This window comes from Nansenia antarctica, assembly GCF_963989245.1.
Source record: "Nansenia antarctica genome assembly, chromosome: 4".
In the NCBI taxonomy this organism is placed as follows: domain Eukaryota; kingdom Metazoa; phylum Chordata; class Actinopteri; order Argentiniformes; family Microstomatidae; genus Nansenia; species Nansenia antarctica.
Window position 1 is genome coordinate 61,059,258 of NC_137689.1, and position 22,876 is coordinate 61,082,133.

Genomic DNA, 22,876 nt, shown 5'->3' on the forward strand with positions numbered 1-22,876 from the left:
ACTTGAGCTAGCTAAAGATATTGGTCCCCCAAATAATTTTACAACTTGTTTATCAATTATGTTACGATGTTTCTGTCGAACCCCGCAATGAAGGTGTCTAAGCAACGTAGGGTGCGTTGGTAAATTCGCTCTGAGAGCGCCGGAGCGCACACTGGGTTCAACGTCATGGAGCCGTGTAGCAAGGCTCAATGGGGAAACTTGACTTCCGTACCTAAGTAGAAGGGGCGTGGCTTCATGTTTCCCGGAATTTTTACATTTCCGGAGTGTGACAGGATCTGTGTTCGTTGAACTCCAATAAGATCGATCTAGCTCCATTAAGACTTCCGGTTTCGCTTATGGCTGTTTTCACGGCTTCAAAATAAAAGCGTGATGGGATCACAATATTGTCCATTATACAGTATATGTGTCCCATGCAGTGCATATAGGGAACTTTAAGCTGTATTGAATCAGTATCAGAATATGTTATGCTTTTATTACATCTTACTGTACAAAGTACAACTTTGGCTTTGGTTCCTCAACATTGACAATGCAGCATTCAGATAACACAATAATAATACGTAACGCAAGTAAGTAAAAAAGTATCCCTACATTGATAAAGTAATAAAGTGATGGTTTTACAGTGGCTTCAATAATGTAATGTGTGCGTGGGGTTGGTTAGGGGTGGCAGTATTTTGTATTCTTCCAGTGTATTTCTCCAGGAGCCTGATTGCTTGGGGGAAATAGCTGTTTGTCATGGTCTGGGTTTTAGCCCAGAGGATTCAGTACCGTTTCCCCAACGGCAGTAGCTCGAACCGTTTCTGATTGGGGTGGCTGGGGTCCCTAATAATCCTGAGGGCCTTTCTGACACACCAGTCTTTGTAGGTGTCCTGGATGGAGGGAAGCACACACCTTCTGATTTTCTCAGCTGTCCACACTACCCTTTGCAGCGCTTTGCTGTTTTGGGCAGTGCAGTTCCCTGACAAAATCTGTAACATATTTTCACATGACATTTTGCATTAGCTGGCTAACGTCACCACTAACCCTTGATTTCACGTGAAATAGGAACCACCTGTAATACCCTATTTACCATGTTTAAATGCTAAATTAAGTTGAACTTGGTCGTTCTTATTTTGAAGAAATCCTCATTTACATATATTTACATTAACCGGAAACAGGTGGGCGGAGTTCCCTGCTCCGGAGCTCAGAGACCGCGCGCTGTGACAGGAATATCGCCCAAATTTGGTTGCGACTTCCTAAGCACCGTCCATGATGGGGCGCTTCGCCAGCGTGTGGGAGCGGGGCTTGGTGCTGTTCCGCCAAAAGGACTGGACGTCCAACATTACCACATTGTCATTGAAATATTCAAGTACAAAGGCAGCACCGCGGCTTCCCAGAATGGAGTATCAGGTAAGACCGTCTATGACTGTCTATCCTGTGCCTTAGCCAGCCAGTGTGCTACCAAGTTGACCCGCGAATGTGACAGGTTAACGGTGGCTTTATCACTTCCAACAACTTCAACAAGTCAGCCAGCCAGTCGCTAGCCACCGTCAGCTAGCACCTGTGTGATGGCCATATGGCATATCAACTCAGCGTTGACACATTCAACCAGCTAGCCGCTTATTTGCTGGTTAACTTATTCGATGCAAGAAGCAATACTATTACATCAGCCTAATGTATCTCAGATTAGAGAAGGACTCACTCACCTATTTGTCTTGTTAGTTCAGTGAAGTCCTGATTGTGTCTCCCTACTGAAATCTTTCCACTGAGTTGATCTTAATTGACAGCGTACGATTTAGTGGTGCGTGGTAATTACAGCGTACTATTAAAAACAAGTGTGTGTCTGTCTCAATGTTCGCAATTATTATGGATAAGACTTATTAATGCATATATCATTTGCCAGTAGCACTTATCCATGCATAGTAATAATGCATCCATAACCGTTATGGATGTGGACAATTTTAGGGGGATAATGAGCGTCGACAGTTAGCTAGTATAGGTAGTAAAAGTTGGAGATTTTAAAAGATTTAGTTGGATAAGCATGTGCGGGTATGTACTGTTCTAACTGCAGCGGTTCATATGCTGATCAGCAGCCACAGCTGAAAGCATGCTTGATGAAAAAGTATGTTGATAATATGTGATTGAATGTACCAACACAGTAATGGAAGATGTCACACATTTTGTATTTGCCTACTAGTATAGAGTCACCTAGAGCAGGGGTTCTCAAACCTCTCCTCGGGGACCCCCAGTCACTCCACATATTTGATCTGTTCCACCACCAGCACACCTGATTCAACTAATCAAGTTGAATTGAACTAATCAAGTTGAATCAGGAGTGCTGGTGGTGGAACAGATCAAATATGTGGAGTGACTGGGGGTCCCTGAGGAGAGGTTTGAGAACCACTGACCTAGTACACTACTAGCACCACATAAACAAATCAGAACTTTTCAGAGCTTGTCACTTCCCTGTATTTAATTTATGAGTTAACCCAAACAACATTCACTTCTGTTTCGGGTTTTGCTGCCACAGGATGCAGTGTGCACCCTCAACACCCTGCAGACCAATGCTAGTGCCCTGGGGCAGGTGCGACTAGAGCGAGGCCACCCCCAATTCCAGCTCCAGGCCATGAGGGGCTTCCTGGAGCGGGCAGGCCTGGCGGTAAGACTGGGACCACCCAGCCCCCACTTATGGGGTTTCCCCTTTTCATTTCTTAGCTAGGATGTTCTAGCTCTTATGACCTTTTACTTAGAGTTGTAGTTAGTCCTGGGTGTTGCCTGCATTCCAAACTGATAAGGATGAAACACTGTAGTGTTTGTCAGAACATGATGCAAAGGTCTAGCACTTGGGCCTCTCTCCATCACCCTCCATATTGCTAGTCCAAATCTGTATTGGTATAGACTCATTTAAAAAGGTTTTCTTTCTTCTGGTTGAAGGTTGAACAGCTTGACCATCTCAACATCATTCATGTTACAGGAACAAAGGGCAAGGTGAGTGGTATGAGAGAGAGAGAGAGAGAGAGTGTGTGAATTATGCTTGTGAGCTTAGCATTATTATTAGTCAATTATTGTAGTTATGGCAACAGCAGTTGTATTTGTAGCTGGTTGTAGTAACAATTAATTGTTTTGAATTTGTATCTTTCAGGGATCAACGTGTGCATTCACTGAGAAGATTTTGAGAAGCTATGGCTTTCGGACAGGATTTTACAGGTTTGTCTAAAGTAAACCAGATCATGAAAACAACATTTTTTTTATATCTCAAAAGATGTATATTATATTGCTCTCAAGGAGTTGTGTAAGTTGTTTAAGGCCAGCTTCACATGTGTCACATGTGTCACCATCATCTAAATGTGATTTGTCATTCTGAGCAAAGTCGGTGGACGGCCGAATGAGTTAGGCACCCAATGCATATGGATGGTAAATGTCTGAAATGTCCAGTCAAGTAAAATGTTATCAGTAAATTAGTTGCGCGGCAAATGTTCCTAACCGAAACCTGTGTGGTTTTCACACATTTTTGTCTCACACTATATTGTATGTCTCGTTTTTATTCTAGTTCCCCACATTTGGTACAAGTAAGGGAGAGGATACGAATCAATGGACAACCAATAAGCAAAGAGCTCTTCACAAGATATTTCTGGCAGGTCTATGGACGGCTAGACGAAACAAAGGTAGGTCTAGCAAAATGTTGCACTAAATCGCGTTGCTCATACATTTTCTTCATCTACTGGGTCTACGGGCCGCGGGCGGCTCCTGGCGAGTGACAGATCCACAGAGCATAATTTGGACTCTGTGGACTGGCAGTTGCCTCGTAGCCTGTAGTTCGAGAAATGCTGAAATAGGATACATTTCTGAATATATGTTTTCTAAATATTCTTAGTTACTCTGACCCTTCATTCTTCTCTTTCAAACGTCTCTTAACAACTTTTATTCCATATTCTTTTTATTGTCATTTGAATTGTCCCAACTGATATTCAATTTGTCAAAAAAATACAGTAATTTCTAAAAACATTAGACTTGTTGGTGGAATGTCTTTTCTTTCACCATGCCCTATATTCAACCTTGTAGTATTCCTGTCCCTTGCTGTCAGACTGATAATTCAGTAAGAAAATGTGAAACCTCTCGTCCTATAATGACCAAAGCATGTGCATCATCAGACTGCTCACTTTGTGTAATTTGTCATGTCTGTTGGGGCCTTTGCTGTCTCGTGCTGATAACAACTCCTTTTAACCCCTCAGGCGGCCCACGGGGGTAGCATGCCTGCTTACTTCCGCTTCCTCACCATCCTGGCCTTCCATGTCTTCCTGCAGGAGAAGGTGGGTCCACACACCAACACTTGTTTTCATAAGATAACTCAGATGGAGGGGATCTCAGTACCCGCCCCCCCTCCTCCAGAACAAAGTTGGCCTTAGATTCAGCGAGGTGCTGGAAACATTCCTCAGAGATTTTGGTCCATATTGACATTATAGCGTCATGCAGTTGCTGCAGATCTTTCGGCTGCACCTCCACGATGCAAATCTCCTGTTCCACCCCATCCCAAAGGTGCTCTATTGGATTGAGCTCTCGTGACTGTAGAGGCTATTTCACTACCTACAGTGAACTCATTGTCATGCTCAAGAAACCAGTTTGAGATGATGTGAGATGGTGCTGATGGTCATACAGGGATGGACATGGTCAACTCGGTAGGTTGTAGCGTTTAAACAATGCTCAATTGGTACTAAGGGGCCCAAAGTGTGCCAAGAAAACATCCCCCACACCATTACACCACCACTTCCAGCCAGAACCGTTGATACAAGGCAGGATGGATTCATGCTTTCATGTTGTTTAAGCCAAATTCTGACCCTACCATCTGAATGTCGTAGCAGAAACCGAATGTCGCAGCAACGTTTTTTTTTACAATCTTCTATTGTCCAATTTCTCACTAGAACATTTGCTTCACTTGGAATCGGAGTTTAGGATAAAATTCGCTTTGCTCTGCGTCGTTTGGAGCTGTGAGAACGCGCATTCGAAGTCACTCCCGGAGCAAAATCAGAAATAATTTATGCAACAATGTTGCAAACTCATCCACTTGCTCCGGCTCATGATTCGGATTTTCATGTGAGAACATGACCTTAGATCACCTTTCTTCCCCATTCTGATGCTTGGTTTGGACTTCAGCAGATCGTCTTGTCCATGTCTAAATGCTTCAATGCATTTTTTAGTTGCCGCCACGTGGCAGATTAGATATTTGCGTTAATGAACAGTTGAAAATATGTACCTAATGAAGTGGCCAGTGTGTGTGTATATCTATAATAACAAACAACAAACCTTATTTAACTTTCTGGTTTACCATTCCAAATAAAATAAAATAAAAATTTGCTCATATAACTTAAGGGTTCTCCAGGAGTCGGTAGAGACATAAATAGTTAAGCAAACTGTGAAATAACTTGAAAATTAATCAGGGTAATTTTTCTATAGATTAATGTTGGCCTCTCCATGGTTTAGGTTTATTATGGATTGCATCATTAAAAATCCTTTTGTTTTGCAGGTGGATTTAGCAGTGATTGAAGTTGGGATTGGTGGGGCCTACGACTGCACAAACATAATCCGGTAGGAAACATATTTGGTGTAAAAAGACAAAACAGTTTATATGCCGTTGCCCCCCCCTGTAATCTTAGTTCAGTAATGCCATTGATTGCGAATAAGGATATATTTGACACCCATCTATTGTCATTGTACAGTATTGTAAATGTCATAGTACACTAGTTGGAACTTCCTGCACTCTGTACTCCATGCCAAAGGGCCAAAACTACTGACTACTACAGTGTGCATAATGCAGTTTTAGTGCATCACTGCACACACACACACACACACACTCTCGCTGATCGGTCCCACCATAGCGTGACTGCGTTTACAAAAAAAGGACTCAATCTTGTTAAGAAGATTTCAGTTAATAGAAAGCAGCCGGTCTCATTTGCTGTGGAAGATGTCCATTTTCTAACATGCAGTGCCCTGTGTAAGTAATGGGACAGTGAAGCATTTTTTTGTCTTCTTTTTGCTCTCTTTCAAATATTTGAATTTGAAATCAAACAATTACCATAAGGTTAAAATAGGGATTCTCAGCTTCAGGTAATGTATAACAAGTAACTTTCTGTAACTAACAGCCAATAAACAAAACATGTAGGAAGTCTTTACCAAATAAAGGTTACCCATGAAACTCTGAAAGTAGAACTGTGTAGACTAAACTAGAGGGGTAACGGTTCACTAAGGCCATGGTTCGGTTGGTACCTCAGTTTTGGGGTCAAGTTTCTGTTTGTACTTCTGTTCAATATGTAAAAAGATTTATAATCATTGTTGTTCAATCATTAAACTAAATCCTACATTTTAATTAGTACCTACTATTAGTTTAAATGTAATGTACCACAGCACATGTTCGGTCAAAGCCAGGATTTCCTTTTTTGTCAACCCGCAGCCAGCAAATGGCAAGCACAAAACAGGGATTTATAACTTACATGTCCTTGTGTCTGCAAGCTTTGTGGCCACAAGCTAGCTGCACCTATGTTACGCATGTGGGTGTTGGCACAAGCAGAACAACTATGAATGAAAACCTGTCAGTTTCTAAACAGCCACGCAGATCTAATTTGTGAGGTATGGATCAGCCTGATTACAGCATACTTTTCAGTGGACTATAGTTCATATCAATGTGAATTAGTTTACACGGTAATACACAGAGGAGAATGTCAAACTAATGGTTTGTGTCACCAACCCTGTTCCTGCAAAGCTACTGGGTGTGTAGGTGTTTGTTCCAAACCAGCACTACTACAACTCAACAGTAATACTAATCTTATGTAACCCTTCCTCTGGCAGGAGGCCATGGGTGTGTGGCATCTCTTCTCTGGGCATAGATCACACACAGATTCTGGGGGACACCATTGAGAAAATTGCCTGGCAGAAAGGTGGCATCTTTAAGGTGAGATATCATCTAAGAAGCATGGATATGTAAGCTTATTAATTCTAAATTCTCACTTTGTTTCTTGAGGGCATTAGGTTTTGAGGTCAGAGTATTTCTGTCCCTCTATTTGAATGCTTAGCTTTTGATACATTTCAAGACCTTGTACACTTTGTTCTCTGCACGAAGAGAAACACTCTAAAGATAGTTGAAATCCTTTCAAAATGGATACTTGGTTTCATACAGAGAAATATGCTGCAAGCATCTATTGATCTATACTTTAACTTTGATTAGAATGCTGTAATAAACAGTTCTGCAAAGTACCGAAATGGCAGTTAATCACATTACTTTACATGTGATTTCTCAGCCAGGGGTTCCTGCATTCACTGTAAAGCAACCAGCTGGACCTCTGGCAGTGCTCAAAGAGAGAGCCATGGAGATAGGGGTGAGTGAAAGTAAAAAGTAATCAAATGCACAGCTGCAGTGAGGAATATTTGTAGCTACCCGGGTGATACCAGAATTATTGAATTCAAGGTCATAAGAAGCATTCATAATTCTTACAAGCATAACATCCCAAAAGGAATGTACTTCCTACATGTACTATTTTAATGTAGTCATTTCTTCTAAATAAAATAACTTTTTCATAAGGGATATCATGTTCATGTAGCGTTATCGTACATCATCAACACTATATTCAGAACCACACAGAATATTGATATGTGTATCCACACAAGTTATTTTATATGACTATCTGACCTCTTCCTATGATTCTCTGTCCCTGCCCTTCCGTGTCTCCACCTTAGTGTCCGTTATCGGTGTGCCCGGAGCTGGAGGAGTACCGGGAAGACTCTGGACCTCTGAGTCTGGGCCTGGCTGGACAGCACCAGCGCACCAACGCCTCCCTGGCACTCCAACTCAGCCACAGCTGGCTACAGAGACGCTGCCTCCCTGGTGAGTGTTTCTAGATCCTGTGAGTGTTTTGTGAGAGAGAAGTGATCACAAGCACATATACAGTAACTGCTGCACGGGTGAATCTTAGGACATGTGGTGGTGTTCATGTTTATGAGTAGAATGATCCAGATGTGTGTGTGTTTATGACCAAACTGTCTCATCTCTGCAGAGGAGAGCCTCCCTTCCCTGGCTGATGACAGAGCAGGTGTACCGCAGGCTGCTGTGTTCCAGCCAAGCCCTAACATGGTGAAAGGTCAGTCAAGTAGAATAACACACGCACTCATGTAAAATGACATAACAGCTGTAGGTATGAACAGATGGGAAAGCAATTACCAGGGCTGTAGTGATTTGAAGCTAGCTGTGTGATTTGCGTAATCTCAGACAAAAAGTGTGTCATTGGTGCTGCGAGTTGAATGCGATACCTATTTCAGTAGTACTCAAACTGTAACTTGCTCTTACTCGTATAATTCTGAATTTCAAAGTCAAACATGGTTTACTATGATCGGGTATACCATGACATCTGTACATCACAAAGAACAGCATAGGGCTATATTTCGTAATCACTGGAGGGCTAGGGGTTGATTTCAGAGAGTGTGATCATCATCTATTCCCTTCCCCCCCCCTCTGGGGTCTCCAGGGCTGGCGGACACAGAGTGGCCTGGGCGTACCCAGACTCTGAGGCATGGCCCTATGACCTACTTTCTAGATGGGGCCCACACCACGCGCAGCATGTTGGCCTGCGTACGCTGGTTCAGCGAGGCAGCGGAGCAGCACGAGAGGACTACAGAGTGAGTGAGACTAGTGGACGTACGAAAATGCTATATTGGTCCAATCGTAACTTGAGAGAGACCCCCCGGAGACCCCCCCCCCCCTCCCCCCCTTAGACGAAAGATTTCACCGCTACACGTGGTCCACCTGACACAGTCTCACAAAATCTTGTGTTAAACACTGCTTGAAGTACCACTGAATACATTTCAAACCACAAGTCCTGGCAGAAAGTAAATTGTATACATACAAAGCTTTTTCTGGCACACACACACACAGACACACATTTGCTCACTCTCACACATTACCCAAGAGTTAAGTCTCCAACTACTTAACAACAGCAGTTATAACTAGGTGTGATCGATAATTTTCAGTCATGGGTTTTTCCTTGCTATAACCCCTGTATAACCTCCTCTCAGGGGACCTGTGATCAGAGTTCTACTGTTCAATGCCACAGGAGAGAGGGACTCTGCAGCCTTGCTCAAGCTACTTGTGGTGAGTACACAAACTGCCATGGGGCTAGACGGCGTACGTTATGTATACGTAACAAATGGGACTCCAAATGGGAAAGCTGCATGGTCCTGCCATTGACGCCCATCAAACATACCCCAAACCTATTCTCACTGTTCTCTTAAACCTGAAACTAATGTTGTTAAAGAATTATTAGCCTACAATGTTGTTTTGGGTGTCGCCAAGAACATATTTTAATGAAACACCAGAAAATATTACATAACATGTTTACAGAACATACGATAGACTGGTTGGATTGCTAGCCAGCTAGCATCCACTGGGTGACGTTGAAGTAGCTTTTAAGTTTGATGCAGTGGATTGAAGATCACACACAAATATATCATGCACGACATACTGTATACAGGAATGAAAACTTAGTTACAGTACAAAAAGGTGTTTTTTGTGTCATTAATGTGTGACTTCAGGCTAGCAAGAAAGACTGTAGAGTTTAACGAGCTCGGCAAAGGCCTAATCTATTACTGTTATATTCGTGAGCCAGGCACTGGAAGTTTTACAACAATGTCTCCGACAAAACTAAAGAAGGTAAATTAATTAAGAGCATGGTTAGGACTAAAGGATAGCAAAGTTAGATTGATGCATCAATAAAACACTTCACTGCAGCATTACAAATGAATTAGGTGGCATAGATCATCCCCATTTCAAACCATAGTCTCGCTAAGCCTGACAAGGAAGATTATTCTGGTTGGGATAAGGTAGGTGCATTGAACTGTACCTAACATCAAACATTGGCCAACTGTTATTTGCTCTGCTCTTCTACTGCAATGTAGTCAGACATTTAGATAAAGTTTGAAAATATAGTTGAAACAAAGGCTCATATAGGCTATAAATGCTAATGGTTTGGCTTCTATAAGATTTATAGCCAGTCTCCGGGTCAATCTGTTACCAAAAACAGTGTAAGAGTATGTTTACAATAAACAGTACCAAATCAATAACAGAATGGCCAAATCATGAAATTACTGAATTTGAATTGTCTACATTCACTTACAGAACAGAACCTAAAAGGGGCTTTGGGTTGCCCCATCCCTCAGATGTTTAGCATATAAAGCGGCAGGGAGAAAGCTGTGTTTGAATCCCAGATTGCCCCTTTAAAATTGGTTTATGATGAAATGGATATTTAATTGCATTGAACTGAACAGTATTGTGCTGAATCAAATCGCATTGTATCAAAAGTAGTCTTTCCTGTATAATATCGCTGCTTGCATATCAAGATGTGTGATCGAAGCGGCTTCAGAATTAAAGATGCACAACCATACTAGATGGATACATTATGAATGTGAGTAATATACACACTTGTGTTGCTAGGTCAACTCTAACCTCTGCTCATTTTATTTTCAGCCATGCCATTTTGACTTTGCTGTGTTCTGCCCAAACATCACTGAGGCAGTTGCATCGTGTAACGCAGGTAAGGCACTACATGCAGCTTTCCATGTGATGCGTATGAGATTTGCCTTTGGTGGGAACCAGCAGACCTTTATGTTGTATTTTGAGTGCGTTATTGTTCATTGTCATTGTCATTGCTACTTTCCTATTCTACCAACCTTCATTACTGACATGGTGTAAAAAATAAATATATATATATATATCGGGTTGAATTGAAGTACCAATATACAGCATACATGCTAAATTACATTAGATGTAACACTCAAAGGGGCAGAGAGCATCTTTTTTCCTCATCTGTTTGAGAGCATAAGTGGGAGGGAGCAGCGCGGCAAAGAGGAATGTTAGTTTTTGCCTATTTGTTGGTAATGAGGCTGTTTTATTAATTCACTTGTTATGGATGATAACATTGGTAAACGGAAGAAACTGAAAGAAGGGATAAGAGGCCTTGTTCAGTCAGGGTGCTTTTTGTGTACATTCCTCTGTTGCTTTGAGTAGCTCACGGATCAAAGTCTGGAAAACAAGGTGTTAGCAAAACCTAAAACCTGTGTTAATCATTAATAGTGTCACCACTCCCCTGATGTGTCAACATGCTGTCTCACCCTCACCCTCATACTCGCATCACAGATCAGCAGAACTTCAATGTCTCTGTGGAGAACATGCTCACTCGCTGCCTGGACAACCAGAGGAGCTGGCGCCTGCTCAACGGCAAGGAGGAGAAGCCTGGTGGGGAGCTGCTCATCCAAGACAACCTCCCCCTGATTGGAGAGCGTCGCAATGACACCCTCGTCTTTCCCTGCATCCTCAGCGCCCTCCAGTGGATTAGCCAGGGAAGGGACTCTACCCTAACAGACTTGATTAAGAGAGTCATACCGGTGAAGCCTAGTGTAACAGCTAAAGCCATGCCGCTTAGAGAAGCCACTGGCATCCATGTCCTCATCACAGGGAGTTTACACCTGGTCGGGGGGGTTATGAAACATCTTGACCCCTCCTCTGCCTCGTAAAAGGACTAGTTTACACTGGATTATTGTGTTCCTTGAGGACAAACAGAATCCCTCTCTGGAGAGGCTGAATACTTGGGTACTACCTATGGGAGAAGTTATGGTAGCTAGGTTTACTGGCAGTTAATTCAGTTTGTCCTAGGCTGCAGGATTCTTTGCCTCCCCCAGTTGTTAAGCTTTATTGAAATGGTCTGTAACCAGCTCCTTCTGTTACAAGAAATAGATGGCTCTGGCCAATCTAAGACATGACATGGAATGACCCTCATGCCAAATGTTTTACCCAATACCACCAAGAGCCTTATTGAAGATCACAAACATAGAGCCTATGTTTTATACTTGAAAAAAAATAAACTTTCCAATATCCCAATACGACATTAGAGTACTAACTGCAATTGTTCATGCAGAATGGTATTTAAATGCTTTTAAAGCTTAAATTGTTGGTCAAAGGCCTCACTTTTTCCATCATCTAGTTTTTTGTCTCATCACTCTTGTGTTGTTGCTAGTGTCAATTAGAGCTAAATGGAGAGGGTTGCGCCATGAGCTGTATGTCTTTGCATGGAAAACAGGGTTAGGGTTATGTGTTTGTTCTAGTGGGACCCTCTTTCATCAATCACACACTTGTATTATTTGTAAATGAAAGCCATTTTGTACACTTATGATGATTCTTAAAAATGTCTAAATGTGCCTCACATACAGCCTATTGGTACATTGTGTGGAAGAAAAAAAGGAAATCTAAATACCTCACCAAATAAACATAGATCTATATGGTGTGGAACAAAGGGGACATATAATTGGGCCACATTGTCAGTTGATAACTAAGAGAATGGTTCACCCACATGACTTGTTTGACCCTTTCAACATTTCTGTATGTTTACTGCCTTGTGACTTTGTCCTTTGTATGTCCCCTCCCCCCCAAAAAATCGCAATGTGGAAAACATTCAGGACCTCATGTTCTAGATCAATGTTTCTTAACCTTTATTGTATCACGGACCAGTATGCTTCGGTCCCCTGCCTTTATGGATCCGTGAACTGAAAACTAGCACTTAAAGAATCATGTTAATTGCCCAATGCTAAAAGTGATCCCTATGCACCTTTTGCTGAAAGTATTGGATTGGTATTGTAAATATTAAATCTATTTTAATATAGAGGTAATATACATCTGTGCTCTGCTTGCCTGGGGATGGCAATATGGAGTTATTAACTTCAGAAGGCAATATGGAGGTATTATCATCACTAATGCCTACCTACCAGATAAATAATAAATGCATAGGGGGTAAGATCAATGTGGAATTATACTTGCTCATTATTCCAGACTGATGCAGGTCCTTCTCTGTGGATTAGGAGTTACTAGTAGTCTTACAATGTCTTTGTACAATGTCAATGCCTATTGTACTAATAAGAGAAGTGTCTGTTTCAAATGTGTGTTTAATGTGTGCAATTAAATAATTTACGTAATGCATCTGAAATGAATGACATGTCTCTGAGGATGTTCTTTTCAAACAATTTTCAAGTAAAAAAAAACTGCAGGTCTGCTTTCATGTGACACATTTACAGTAGATGTACACTGGAATAATAACAATTCACTGGTGCCTGAGAAAAATGACATACAGTTTGGATGACACACACAATACCACAAGTAGCTGCTACTATGACCCTGTTTAGACTTTGAAAGCAAAGAGGTCTCAGAAGACTATATTACCCAATTAACATTTCTAGTAACTAGGCATGCCCAACCACTGCCAAGAACGTTACCACTGTTATAGATTACAGTAGGGATGCACATAGTGAGGTAGAAAATAATCAGCAGACTCCCTAGTAACCAATTAAAGTGAGCTTGAGTAAAGATATGTCATACATATTGTTGCTGCACCTCTGGGTCATTATATATGGTATGAGTTTGCCCTAAGACATGGGCAATTATACAGAAGAAAATATTCACTGTTTGTGGAAACACACGCATTAACACTTTATTTTTACCCAAACTCACTTGATTTGGTAACCATAGGGTCGATAGGGGTCAATATAGGGTATGACTTATATAGGGGCCATAAGACTGGAAAAAACGATTGCATAGCGAAGGATGCTTATCCGGCTATGGTTCACAACAGGGGCCCCCTGCAGGCCAGAATGCGCCATTGGATAGCAGCTGACCTGTATTACAAAATAGACAGTAAACACACACACACACACGTCAGTCACCATCATTTATATTTGAATAGAATTACATAATTGATGGGCTGAGGCTAGTTATGTTACAGTATGTATATCAGGGCAGACTCTGTGCTCACCACTTATATTGTATTTAGAGTCTTGTCCTGTGTTATATGACGATATATTACATGTATTGTTGGCCTGTGTATAGTACTGTGAAATCAAATTCCCCCTGGGACATTAAACAAACATAGTTAGTTAGCGTTACATCTTAGGATAGATTTGAGTCATGTTCTGTATACATACAGTGCCTTGCAAAAGTATTCACCCCCCTTGGCTTTTTACCTATTTTATTACATTACAACCTGTAATTTAAACATTTTTTTAATCAGAATTTTATTTGATGAATCTGCACAAAATAGTGTTAGTTTTTAAATGAAATGAGAAATATATATATTAAAAAAGAATTTAAAAAAATAAAGAACTGAAAATTGGCATGTGCATATGTATTCACCCCCTTTGTTATGAAGCCCCTAAAAACTTCTGGTGCAACCAATTACCTTCAGAAGTCACATAATTAGTGAAATGAAGTCCACTTGTATGCAATCTAAGTGTCACATGATCTGTCAGTATATACACACCTTTTCTGAAAGGCCTCAGAGGCTGCAACACCTAAGCAAACCACCAACCAAACACTGCCATGAAGACCAAGGAACTTTCCAAACAAGTCAGAGACAAAGTTGTTGAGAAGTACAAGTCAGGGTTGGGATATAATAGACAGAATGGGCCTGTCCCTCCTGCACCTTCATCAACAAGGCTTCGCGGCCGGGCTGTGAGATCTGCTCCACGGCCAGGCCCGACCCACGCAGGCAGAACCGCATCCAACAGGTATGGATAGGGATGAAACAACAACATCATCACACAGGCCAGTGATAACCTCGATCCTGGGGAGCATTCCATCAACATCCTTCCATCAACATACCTCTCTAGGACCAGCTGGGGGGTATTCCGTCAACATCGCTAAAGGAAAATCCGGGCTTATTTCTTGATCAATCTCACGAGACTTGATCAAATGAAGCCTGGATATTTTTTTTTTAAGTCTTGCGAGACTTAGAAGCCTGGACTTTCCTTTAGCGATGTTGATGGTATACCCCCCCTGGTCCTAGAGAGCAGCAGCAGCAGCGGGCCCAGGTTTGGGTTTCCAGCCTAGTGAGATCACACCTGATTGAACCATGAATCCACTCATGGTCCTAAACCTTAGTAGGTTGAATGAGACCGTGTCAGTGGTCCAGGAGCAGGACTGAGGAGCGCTGCTGTAAGGCCGTACATCCCTGTTGTGTTCGTCCCTCGTACAGGTCATCTAAACACCTCCTGGGTCCCTAGTATTCATCTCTGGTATTTCCTCTTTTTTTTTCTTCTTTTGTTTAAGGAGAAAGGAAGAAGAGAGGATCGGGCCAACGTGGGAGTGCCTAGCAGCTGACTGTCTCACAACTCGGACGGCAGATCACACTCACACACGTAACACAGACACATACACACCTACCTACCTACCTAACTGGTTCTTAGGTTAAACTTAACACCACTACTGACATTGTATGACAGCATCATACACACACTCATCCAGATGGACATGACCGTGTGCACTGAGGGGCCTGTTGGCTGGCTGACATGGAACTCCACTCCTGCAGAGGCTTAGAGAACGAGAACGAGAGTCGGAGAGAGGCCGCGTTTTTTGATTGATTGAGAATTGATTGAGAACTTTATTAGAAGATTTGCAGAAGTAGGTACATGAAAGTACATATTACATACAAGGTCAACTAACAGGATAAAAACCCAAGAAAGCCACTGGCTTATTTCAATTGGGGTCCTTGATACTCAATTCATCGTTACATGTAAGACAGACAAAAAACTAGTACTATCTACAAGATAATACAGACAAATAACTAGTACTATCTACAAGATAAACATACATCCAACATGGGAAGAACAATACAACAAAACATAAGGTATGTACAGCGGGTAGGACAGGTGGGGACATACACCACAGGTGGGGGCGTGGGACAAAACACAAAGTATGTACAGTGTCAGTAGTCTCCATTCAGGTCATCGTCAAGTTGAGGATTGGGGGATGGGGGGGGTTGCCCATTGTTCCACGGTTTCGGTAGAGAGTCTCCGGGTGAACGTCAATAGCCTTCAATTCTGGGGGGCAGACTTGGTCCTGGTTCTCCGTTATTTATTTTAAAGGGGCCCCCTGGGGAGCGGGGAGGGGTGTTGCGTGCGAGGTTGACTGGTCCAATATTTATTTCAGAGGGGGGGGGGGGGGGGATCGCATCTCCCTTCCTCTTTTATTAAAAGTCTTTTTTTTTAAAAGTCTGTCAACTGTGAAAGTGACAAATGGATTCCTAGCTCCTCCCTGCTATGCACTTGAGTTCATCTAAAGCCCCTTTCACACATAGCAGCCTTCCCAGTAGATTCCATGCAATTTCCAGGGTCGGCGTATGTCTGAATGCGACTGACCAGGGAAATCCGCTCAGGCAATTACCCTGGTCGAGACCATGTATAAGAGGTTTCCATCTTGCTCCCTAATAGGCTAGGAGAACCAAAATGGCGACACACTCAATCAACACAATTATGGAGTGGGTTGGGGCTAGGGGTCAATTTGGGATTTATAGTTTGAATGCTGAAAATGCTGTGTAAAACCAGGCCCTGCTTGCCTGTCATTGGTTGGCCAAATTGTTGAGGAGCAGTGGTGGCGAAGAGGCCTTTCTGCAGCAGCTACAGGGTTGTAAGAGTGATTTTATTTTTATAATGTTTTATTTGATGTCGTATTATTTTTGAACAGAATGTTTTAAGTTCGTAATGTTGACTCTTTCCACTTGCCATATTTCACTCTGAACTGTGATAGTGATGGAATGATTTATGTTTTGTCCGAGCATAATATTGTAAAACGGTGTTATCTTAAATAAACATACATTAATCGAATCATCCGTCTTTGCAAAAACCCATTCAAACATGGAAATGGTTAATGCCACTACTTTTTAGTAGCATTAGCGGTTTTTTTTATTGACAGCATTTATAAATTAGTATGTGTACATAGGATTGGACATAACATTATTAAAACAAACAAGTATAAAAACATAAAAGCAAAAGACACTTCCCCTGTACAGTAGATGTGGTTATGGACGTTTTACAGAGGGGCATCCGTAGCCAGATCCGTTCAATCAACATCGCTGAAGGAAAATCCAGGCTTATTTTTGATGAGTCAGCTTTTCTACTTTCTTGTCAGTAGAGTACCTCTCCATTTAGCTTAACATTCACTCAGGCCCCAATAGCATAATAATAACCCAAGAAACAATCAAAACAAAAACAGTGCAGACACATTCCTCTTGTTGTCAAACCCAACCAATCCCATCCAATGCACCCCACCCCCAAACCAACATCCAAAATCATCCGCACACAAGCCTGATCGATGCAACTTCCCCCACCCACCTCCCCTTCCTCAGAGAGCGCCACGGGGGTATGTCCCAACAGCTTCCCCTCTATTCCTCGCTTCCTCGGATTACTCTTCTGATGCTTTTTGAGAATGAAGAGCGCGTGTGAGGAAGAGAGATTCACTCACTCCATTTTTGGGGGGGTTAAGCCAGACCTGAGCACCACCCTCTTTCAGGTTTTTAAATGCATCTTTCCCCCCCCTCCCCCCACCCCCTATTAAGGTAAATGGTAAATGGTAAATGGATTGCACTTATATAGCGCTTTTATCCAAAGCGCTTTACAACGGCCTCTTATTCACCCATTCACACACACATTCACACACCAATGGCGGCCGAGCTACCATGCAAGGCACCGGCCCGTTCACTGGGAGCAATTTGGGGTTCAGTGTCTTAACCAAGGACACTTCGACATGTGGCCAGCCGGGGCTCGAACCGCCGAACTGCCAACCTTGCGATCATTAGACAGTGGCTCTACCTCCAGAGCCACAGCCGCCCCACTTTTTTTATTTTGCAGGGTTGCAGGGTTCCCACACCTTCTGTAACATTAATTTCAAGCACCTTTCAAGACTCAATTCCCTCAAATTCAAGGACCCAACACAGCATAGTTTGAGACAGAACTAGTTGACGAGTAAGTAAAGTAAAAGTAAAAAATATATATATATAGATTTTCTTTTAGAGAGAGAGAGGGGGGAATTCAAGCACTTTCAATGACCCATGTCTATGTTCAAAAACGTTTAAGACCTTGATTTATTTTTCTCAAATTCACAAACTTTCAAGGACACGTGGGAACTCATGTGTTTGTACGTATGCATATCACATTACTTGGGCACGTGCGGGGTGACGAAGGCGGCCGCGTGCACCAGGGTGAGCGCCAGGATGAAGCCCAGGGAGAAGTTGATGAGGGCGGTGCAGCCCAGCAGCACGGCCAGGTACAGCAGGGCCACCAGCTTCAGCACCCGCCAGCCCTGCTCCGTGCCCCCGCCCGTCACCAGCCTGCAGGGGGGAGGAGGAGAGAGAGAGGGGGGGGGAAGGGGGAGAGAGAGAGAGAGGGGGGGGAGGGGGAGAGAGAGAGAGAGGGGGGAGAGAGAGAGAGGGGGGGGAGGGGGAGAGAGAGAGAGGGGGGAGGGGGAGAGAGAGAGAGGGGGGAGGGGGAGAGAGAGAGGGGGGGGGAGAGAGAGAGAGAGAGAGGGGGAGAGAGAGAGAGAGAGAGTGAGAGAGAGGGGGGGGAGAGAGAGAGTGAGAGAGAGGGGGGGGAGAGAGAGAGAGAGAGGGGGGGGGGAGAGAGAGAGAGACGGGAGAGAGAGACGGAGAGAGAGAGAGAGAATCAACCAATTACAAGAATTCCGAATATTCTTAATGTTAAAAGGGACAGTTCACCCAAATTACATAAATCATATTTGGTTCCCTACCCCCGAGGGAGTCATGTATGGACAAGGGCACACTTCAATCTGCACTTTAAGAACGGTTAGTGACGGTGCCTAGATTAACAGCCGAAGTGTGGATTGAAGTCTGTCCTTGATTCCCTGATTGCCTCTTTAAGAAGTTTTGTTCATTTCATTAACATATCTTTGTTCCATTTTGCAATAGCAATATGGTTTCCCAGGAGGGGGAGAGAGAGAAAGGGAGGACATGGGAATAAAAGAGGAGTGCAGCCAGAGAGATGAAAGCATTTCACTGCCAGCCGTCAGAGGGGATGTAACGGCTATCACAGTGCATTTAGTGATTGTGGGATCATTGGAGTGAATGAGGAGCCCAAACTAACTAACTTGGCAGACTGGATCCATATTAAGTGTTATGTAGATGGGTAGGTGGCTGAAGGCACAGACATCAATACTGCCCCCCCCCCCCAATGATGTCTGATCGGTTCTCCCTTACAAACAGCTCTTCAACTCACCAACTAAAGTCTCCAACATTCACCTTCATCGTGCAGACCAGCGACAGACACCATAGACTAACAGCCTTCGTCACTATGAAACCTTGAGTCAACATCATGGAGACTACAAAACACATCACTTGTGGAGCAGCGCTGACACAGCCTTCTTTACCAAGCACCAAGCAGACGAGCTCATATAGCTCCTATTTTAGAAACTCTACACTGGCTTCCTGTTAAGTTCAGAATATATTTCAAGATCCTTCTGCTTGTTTATAAAGCTCTCACTGGCATAGCACCAGAATATCTGAAAGACCTTTTGCTAGCATATCAGCCCAATAGAGCTCTCAGGTCTTCTGACGCTGGTTTTCTCTGTGTACCACAAAAGAAGAGATTTGGTGAGACTGCAATATATGAAATCTGAAGCTTTATGTCTATACACAGTAATGTATAAGAAAAAGTTATTTAAACATGTGACAATGTGCTGTATGTTTCTACGTTGAACAGTTGTTGTAGAAAATGAACAAACAAATTAGTTTAATTAATTATATTAATTACCGTAATTTCTATTAGTTGCTACTTGGTAGTTTTGAGTCATATTTCAACTAGTCTGATTGATTTCAACTAGACTGATTTGTGATTAATATAGATCAACTCTACAATTGAATAGGTCAACTCTTTAGCTTAGTTATTTTGTTCCCCCCCCCCCTCTCTCTCCAATGTCCTTATTCATGTTAAATACATCTGCTGGAGAAGAAATTCCTCATGAAGCCCTACATAGGTTTGCTGACAAAATGGACCCTGGCTATGGACTGTGAGGTCACAATGTCTGAAGTTAGAATTCTTTGCAGCTGGAGTTCTAGAATCCAGCTAGAGTACACATGCCGTTCATTTACCTGCAATTCATCTGTGAAGAGCTAGATAGATAAACGTTATTCGTTCTTTTCAACAACAAACAATTTAAGACATGAATCCTAGTGCGGCTATTCAATGGATGGCCTCCTTGTATGTAGGAGATCTCCACAGGGATACCACTGAGGAAATGCTGCATGAGAAATTCAGCCTTTCTGGCCCGATCGTCTCTACAAGGGTGTGCAGGGACATGCTAACACAACAATCTCTTGGGTATGCCTATGTCAACTTTCAACAGCAAGCTGACGCAGAGCGTGCCCTGGACACCATGAACTTTGATGTCGTCAATGGAAGACCTATGCGCATCATGTGGTCTCAGCGTGACCCTACTCGGAGGAACAGTGGGGTCGGCAACATCTTTGTCAAGGATTTAGTGGAGACGTTCGACAGCAAGCACCTCTACGACACGTTCTCGGAGTTTGGAAGCATCCTTTCCTGCAAGGTAGCGTCTGACGAGAATGCTAATACTAAAGGCTATGGCTTTGTGCAGTATAACACCCAGGAGGCTGCTGAGAGAGCGATTAAGAGACTCAACGGCACGTTATTGAACGGCAGAAAAGTGTTCGTCGGACACTTCCAATCGCGCAAAGAACAAGAGGCTGAACTCGGATCCAGGGCCGGAGAGTTCACCAACGTGTACGTCAAGAACTTCGCAGAGGATATGGACGACCGACGCCTTCAGGAGCGGTTTGAAAGATTTGGACCAGTCCTGAGTGTCCGTGTCATGACCGATGACGCTGGTAAATCCATGGGTTTTGGATTTGTCAACTTCGAAAGGCATGAGGATGCCAAGAGGGCCGTTGATGAGATGAACGGCCAGGAGATAAATGGGAGGCGGGTCTACGTGGGCCGTGCCCAGAAGAGAGGAGAGCGCCAGACTGTGCTGAAGCGCCAGTTTGAGCAGATAAATCAGGGCCACAGGACCAGATACCAGGTGTGTGTGTATATGAACAAACATATACTGTATAAGAAAGCTCATAATCTTGGTAAGCATTGTTGATGTATTTGAGGCATGAAAAACATCTTAGTAAAACACAGTTTCTCTCTACCAGGGTGTCAATCTTTATGTCAAGAACTTGCACGATTGTTTGGACGACAAGCAGCTGCACAAAGAGTTCTCCCACTTTGGAACAATCACCAGCGCAAAGGTGATGACGGAGGGCGGACGCAGCAAGGGATTCGGCTTCGTGTGCTTCTCCTCCCCCGAGGACGCCACCAAGGCCGTGACCGAGATGAACGGCCGCATCGTGGCCACCAAGCCCCTGTACGTGGCCCTGGCCCAGGGCAAGGAGGAGCGCCAGACTGGGCTGAAGCGCCTGTTTGAGCAGATAAATAACAAGCAAATGATAGGCGAGTCTATTTGTTTGTTTCAATGAATCCCCCATTAGGTTAGTATAATTACTGTTACTGATATTTATTCTCCCCCTCCCTCCAGGTGAGCGTCTCTTCTCATCTATCCACAGCATGCACCCCAGCATCGCTCCCAAGGTCACCGGCATGCTGCTGGAGATGGACAACTCTGACCTGCTCCACATGCTGGAGTCTCCACAGTTCCTGCGCTCCAAAGTGGACGAAGCGGTCGCTGCGCTGGAGGCCCACTGGGCTGAGGAGGCTGTACAGAAATCTGGCCACATCCCAGTTTGAGTTTCAAGCGGCTAACGCGTAAAAAGGGGATGCGGACTTTGAAACCTACTTCACCGATAACTATGCAAAACGAATAAATGACTTCATCACAAAATGAAATCGATTGACTCAGCTATGTCTAAAAAAAGGGTAAGCTGTACCTCGATGATGAATGTAAAAGCACTGGTTGGACCAGATAGACCGACAACAAGGCCTCCTAGACCAGCAATGCACATCCCAGCTGGTTATGAAACAGAGGATGTGAAACAACTACTAGATCTTTAAACAGTTGTACTGAAACAGAGGATGTGAAACAACTACTAGATCTTTAAACAGTTGTACTGAAACAGAGGATGTGAAACAACTACTAGATCTTTAAACAGTTGTACTGAAACAGAGGATGTGAAACAACTACTAGATCTTTAAACAGTTGTACTATTACGGCACAGACGTGCTCTATCAGGAAGTGTGTGAAGTCAGTCTATTACATCCCAATGTATACAAGAGTAAAACTCTTTGGCTTTGGTTCCTCAACATTAAGGTCACAGTATAAAGATACCAGATGACATTAATACCTGTCTGTGTTGTGAGGCAGCGCCAGGCCGGCGGTGTAGATGGCGATGGCGGTGAGGACCACGGCCTCTGTCTCAGACACGGGGAAGTGCTCCACCGCCATCTCCTGGGAGCGGATGGGCAGGGTGTAGAGAGCCACGCCGGTCATGTGACTGATCACCACAAGGGTGAGGATAGACAGGACCCCCGGGCTGGAAGCCTGCTGCTGCTGGAGGAGCGAGGGGGGGGGGGGGGGGAGAAGAGTTAAATAGACTAGAAGGGGTAAAAAAACAGACTTAAAATGGTGTACCATTGTGGATGAATTCAGGACATACAATGCATCAGACGGACGGACAGACAGACAGACAGACAGGAGGATGTAACTGACCGGCTCCCCTTCTGCAAGGCCGTCCTGTGTCCCTGGAGGCGGGGCTCCTAGCTGACACCACAGGTCTAAGGCCTGCACTGCTGTCAAGGTCAGTCACAACAGCTAGGTGGGTATAATAATAATAATAATAATAATAATAATAATAATAATAATAATAATAATAATCCTGCTGGAACCATATATACAAAAAAATGTATGGACTCACTGCAATGTAAGTCGCTTTGGATAAAAGTGTCAGCTAAATGGCATATATTATTATTATTATATTATTATTATTATTATTAGGTGGACATTACGCTTACAGCACCATCAACACACACATACATGACTGACTGACTGGTCATGAGTAAGGAGCGGAGACATTCT

At 43.4% G+C, this 22,876-nt stretch overlaps 3 protein-coding genes across 3 annotated transcripts in view; 2 read left to right on the forward strand and 1 right to left on the reverse strand.

Annotated features, from left to right (window-relative positions):
- Positions 1 to 1,269: 1,269 nt before the first annotated feature.
- Positions 1,270 to 12,955, forward strand: fpgs (folylpolyglutamate synthase). The gene is made up of 15 exons (XM_080528148.1): positions 1,270 to 1,386; positions 2,507 to 2,635; positions 2,911 to 2,964; positions 3,119 to 3,183; positions 3,527 to 3,641; positions 4,209 to 4,286; positions 5,498 to 5,559; positions 6,817 to 6,919; positions 7,266 to 7,343; positions 7,702 to 7,849; positions 8,019 to 8,102; positions 8,487 to 8,637; positions 9,034 to 9,109; positions 10,481 to 10,547; positions 11,150 to 12,955. Exons 1-15 carry the CDS (start codon positions 1,375 to 1,377, stop codon positions 11,524 to 11,526), a joined length of 1,599 nt encoding a protein of 532 aa, XP_080384274.1. The 5' UTR covers positions 1,270 to 1,374; the 3' UTR covers positions 11,527 to 12,955.
- Positions 12,956 to 17,983: 5,028 nt separating this feature from the next.
- The window catches only part of LOC308156210 (glycosylphosphatidylinositol anchor attachment 1 protein-like), a gene marked incomplete at both ends in the record, with an annotated part of 35,518 nt that continues 30,625 nt past the window's right edge, over positions 17,984 to 22,876 (reverse strand). Inside the window, 3 exons of the mRNA XM_080529564.1 lie at positions 17,984 to 18,158; positions 22,146 to 22,342; positions 22,511 to 22,582. Coding sequence (XP_080385690.1) covers positions 17,984 to 18,158; positions 22,146 to 22,342; positions 22,511 to 22,582 — 444 coding nt within the window. The remainder of the gene's footprint in view (positions 18,159 to 22,145; positions 22,343 to 22,510; positions 22,583 to 22,876) is intronic.
- On the forward strand, positions 20,030 to 22,044 carry LOC308154826 (polyadenylate-binding protein 1A-like; the record flags this gene model as incomplete). Its single annotated transcript, XM_080528045.1, has 3 exons — positions 20,030 to 20,881; positions 21,000 to 21,297; positions 22,034 to 22,044. The coding sequence occupies 3 exons, from the start codon at positions 20,030 to 20,032 to the stop codon at positions 22,042 to 22,044; spliced, it is 1,161 nt and encodes a 386-aa protein (XP_080384171.1).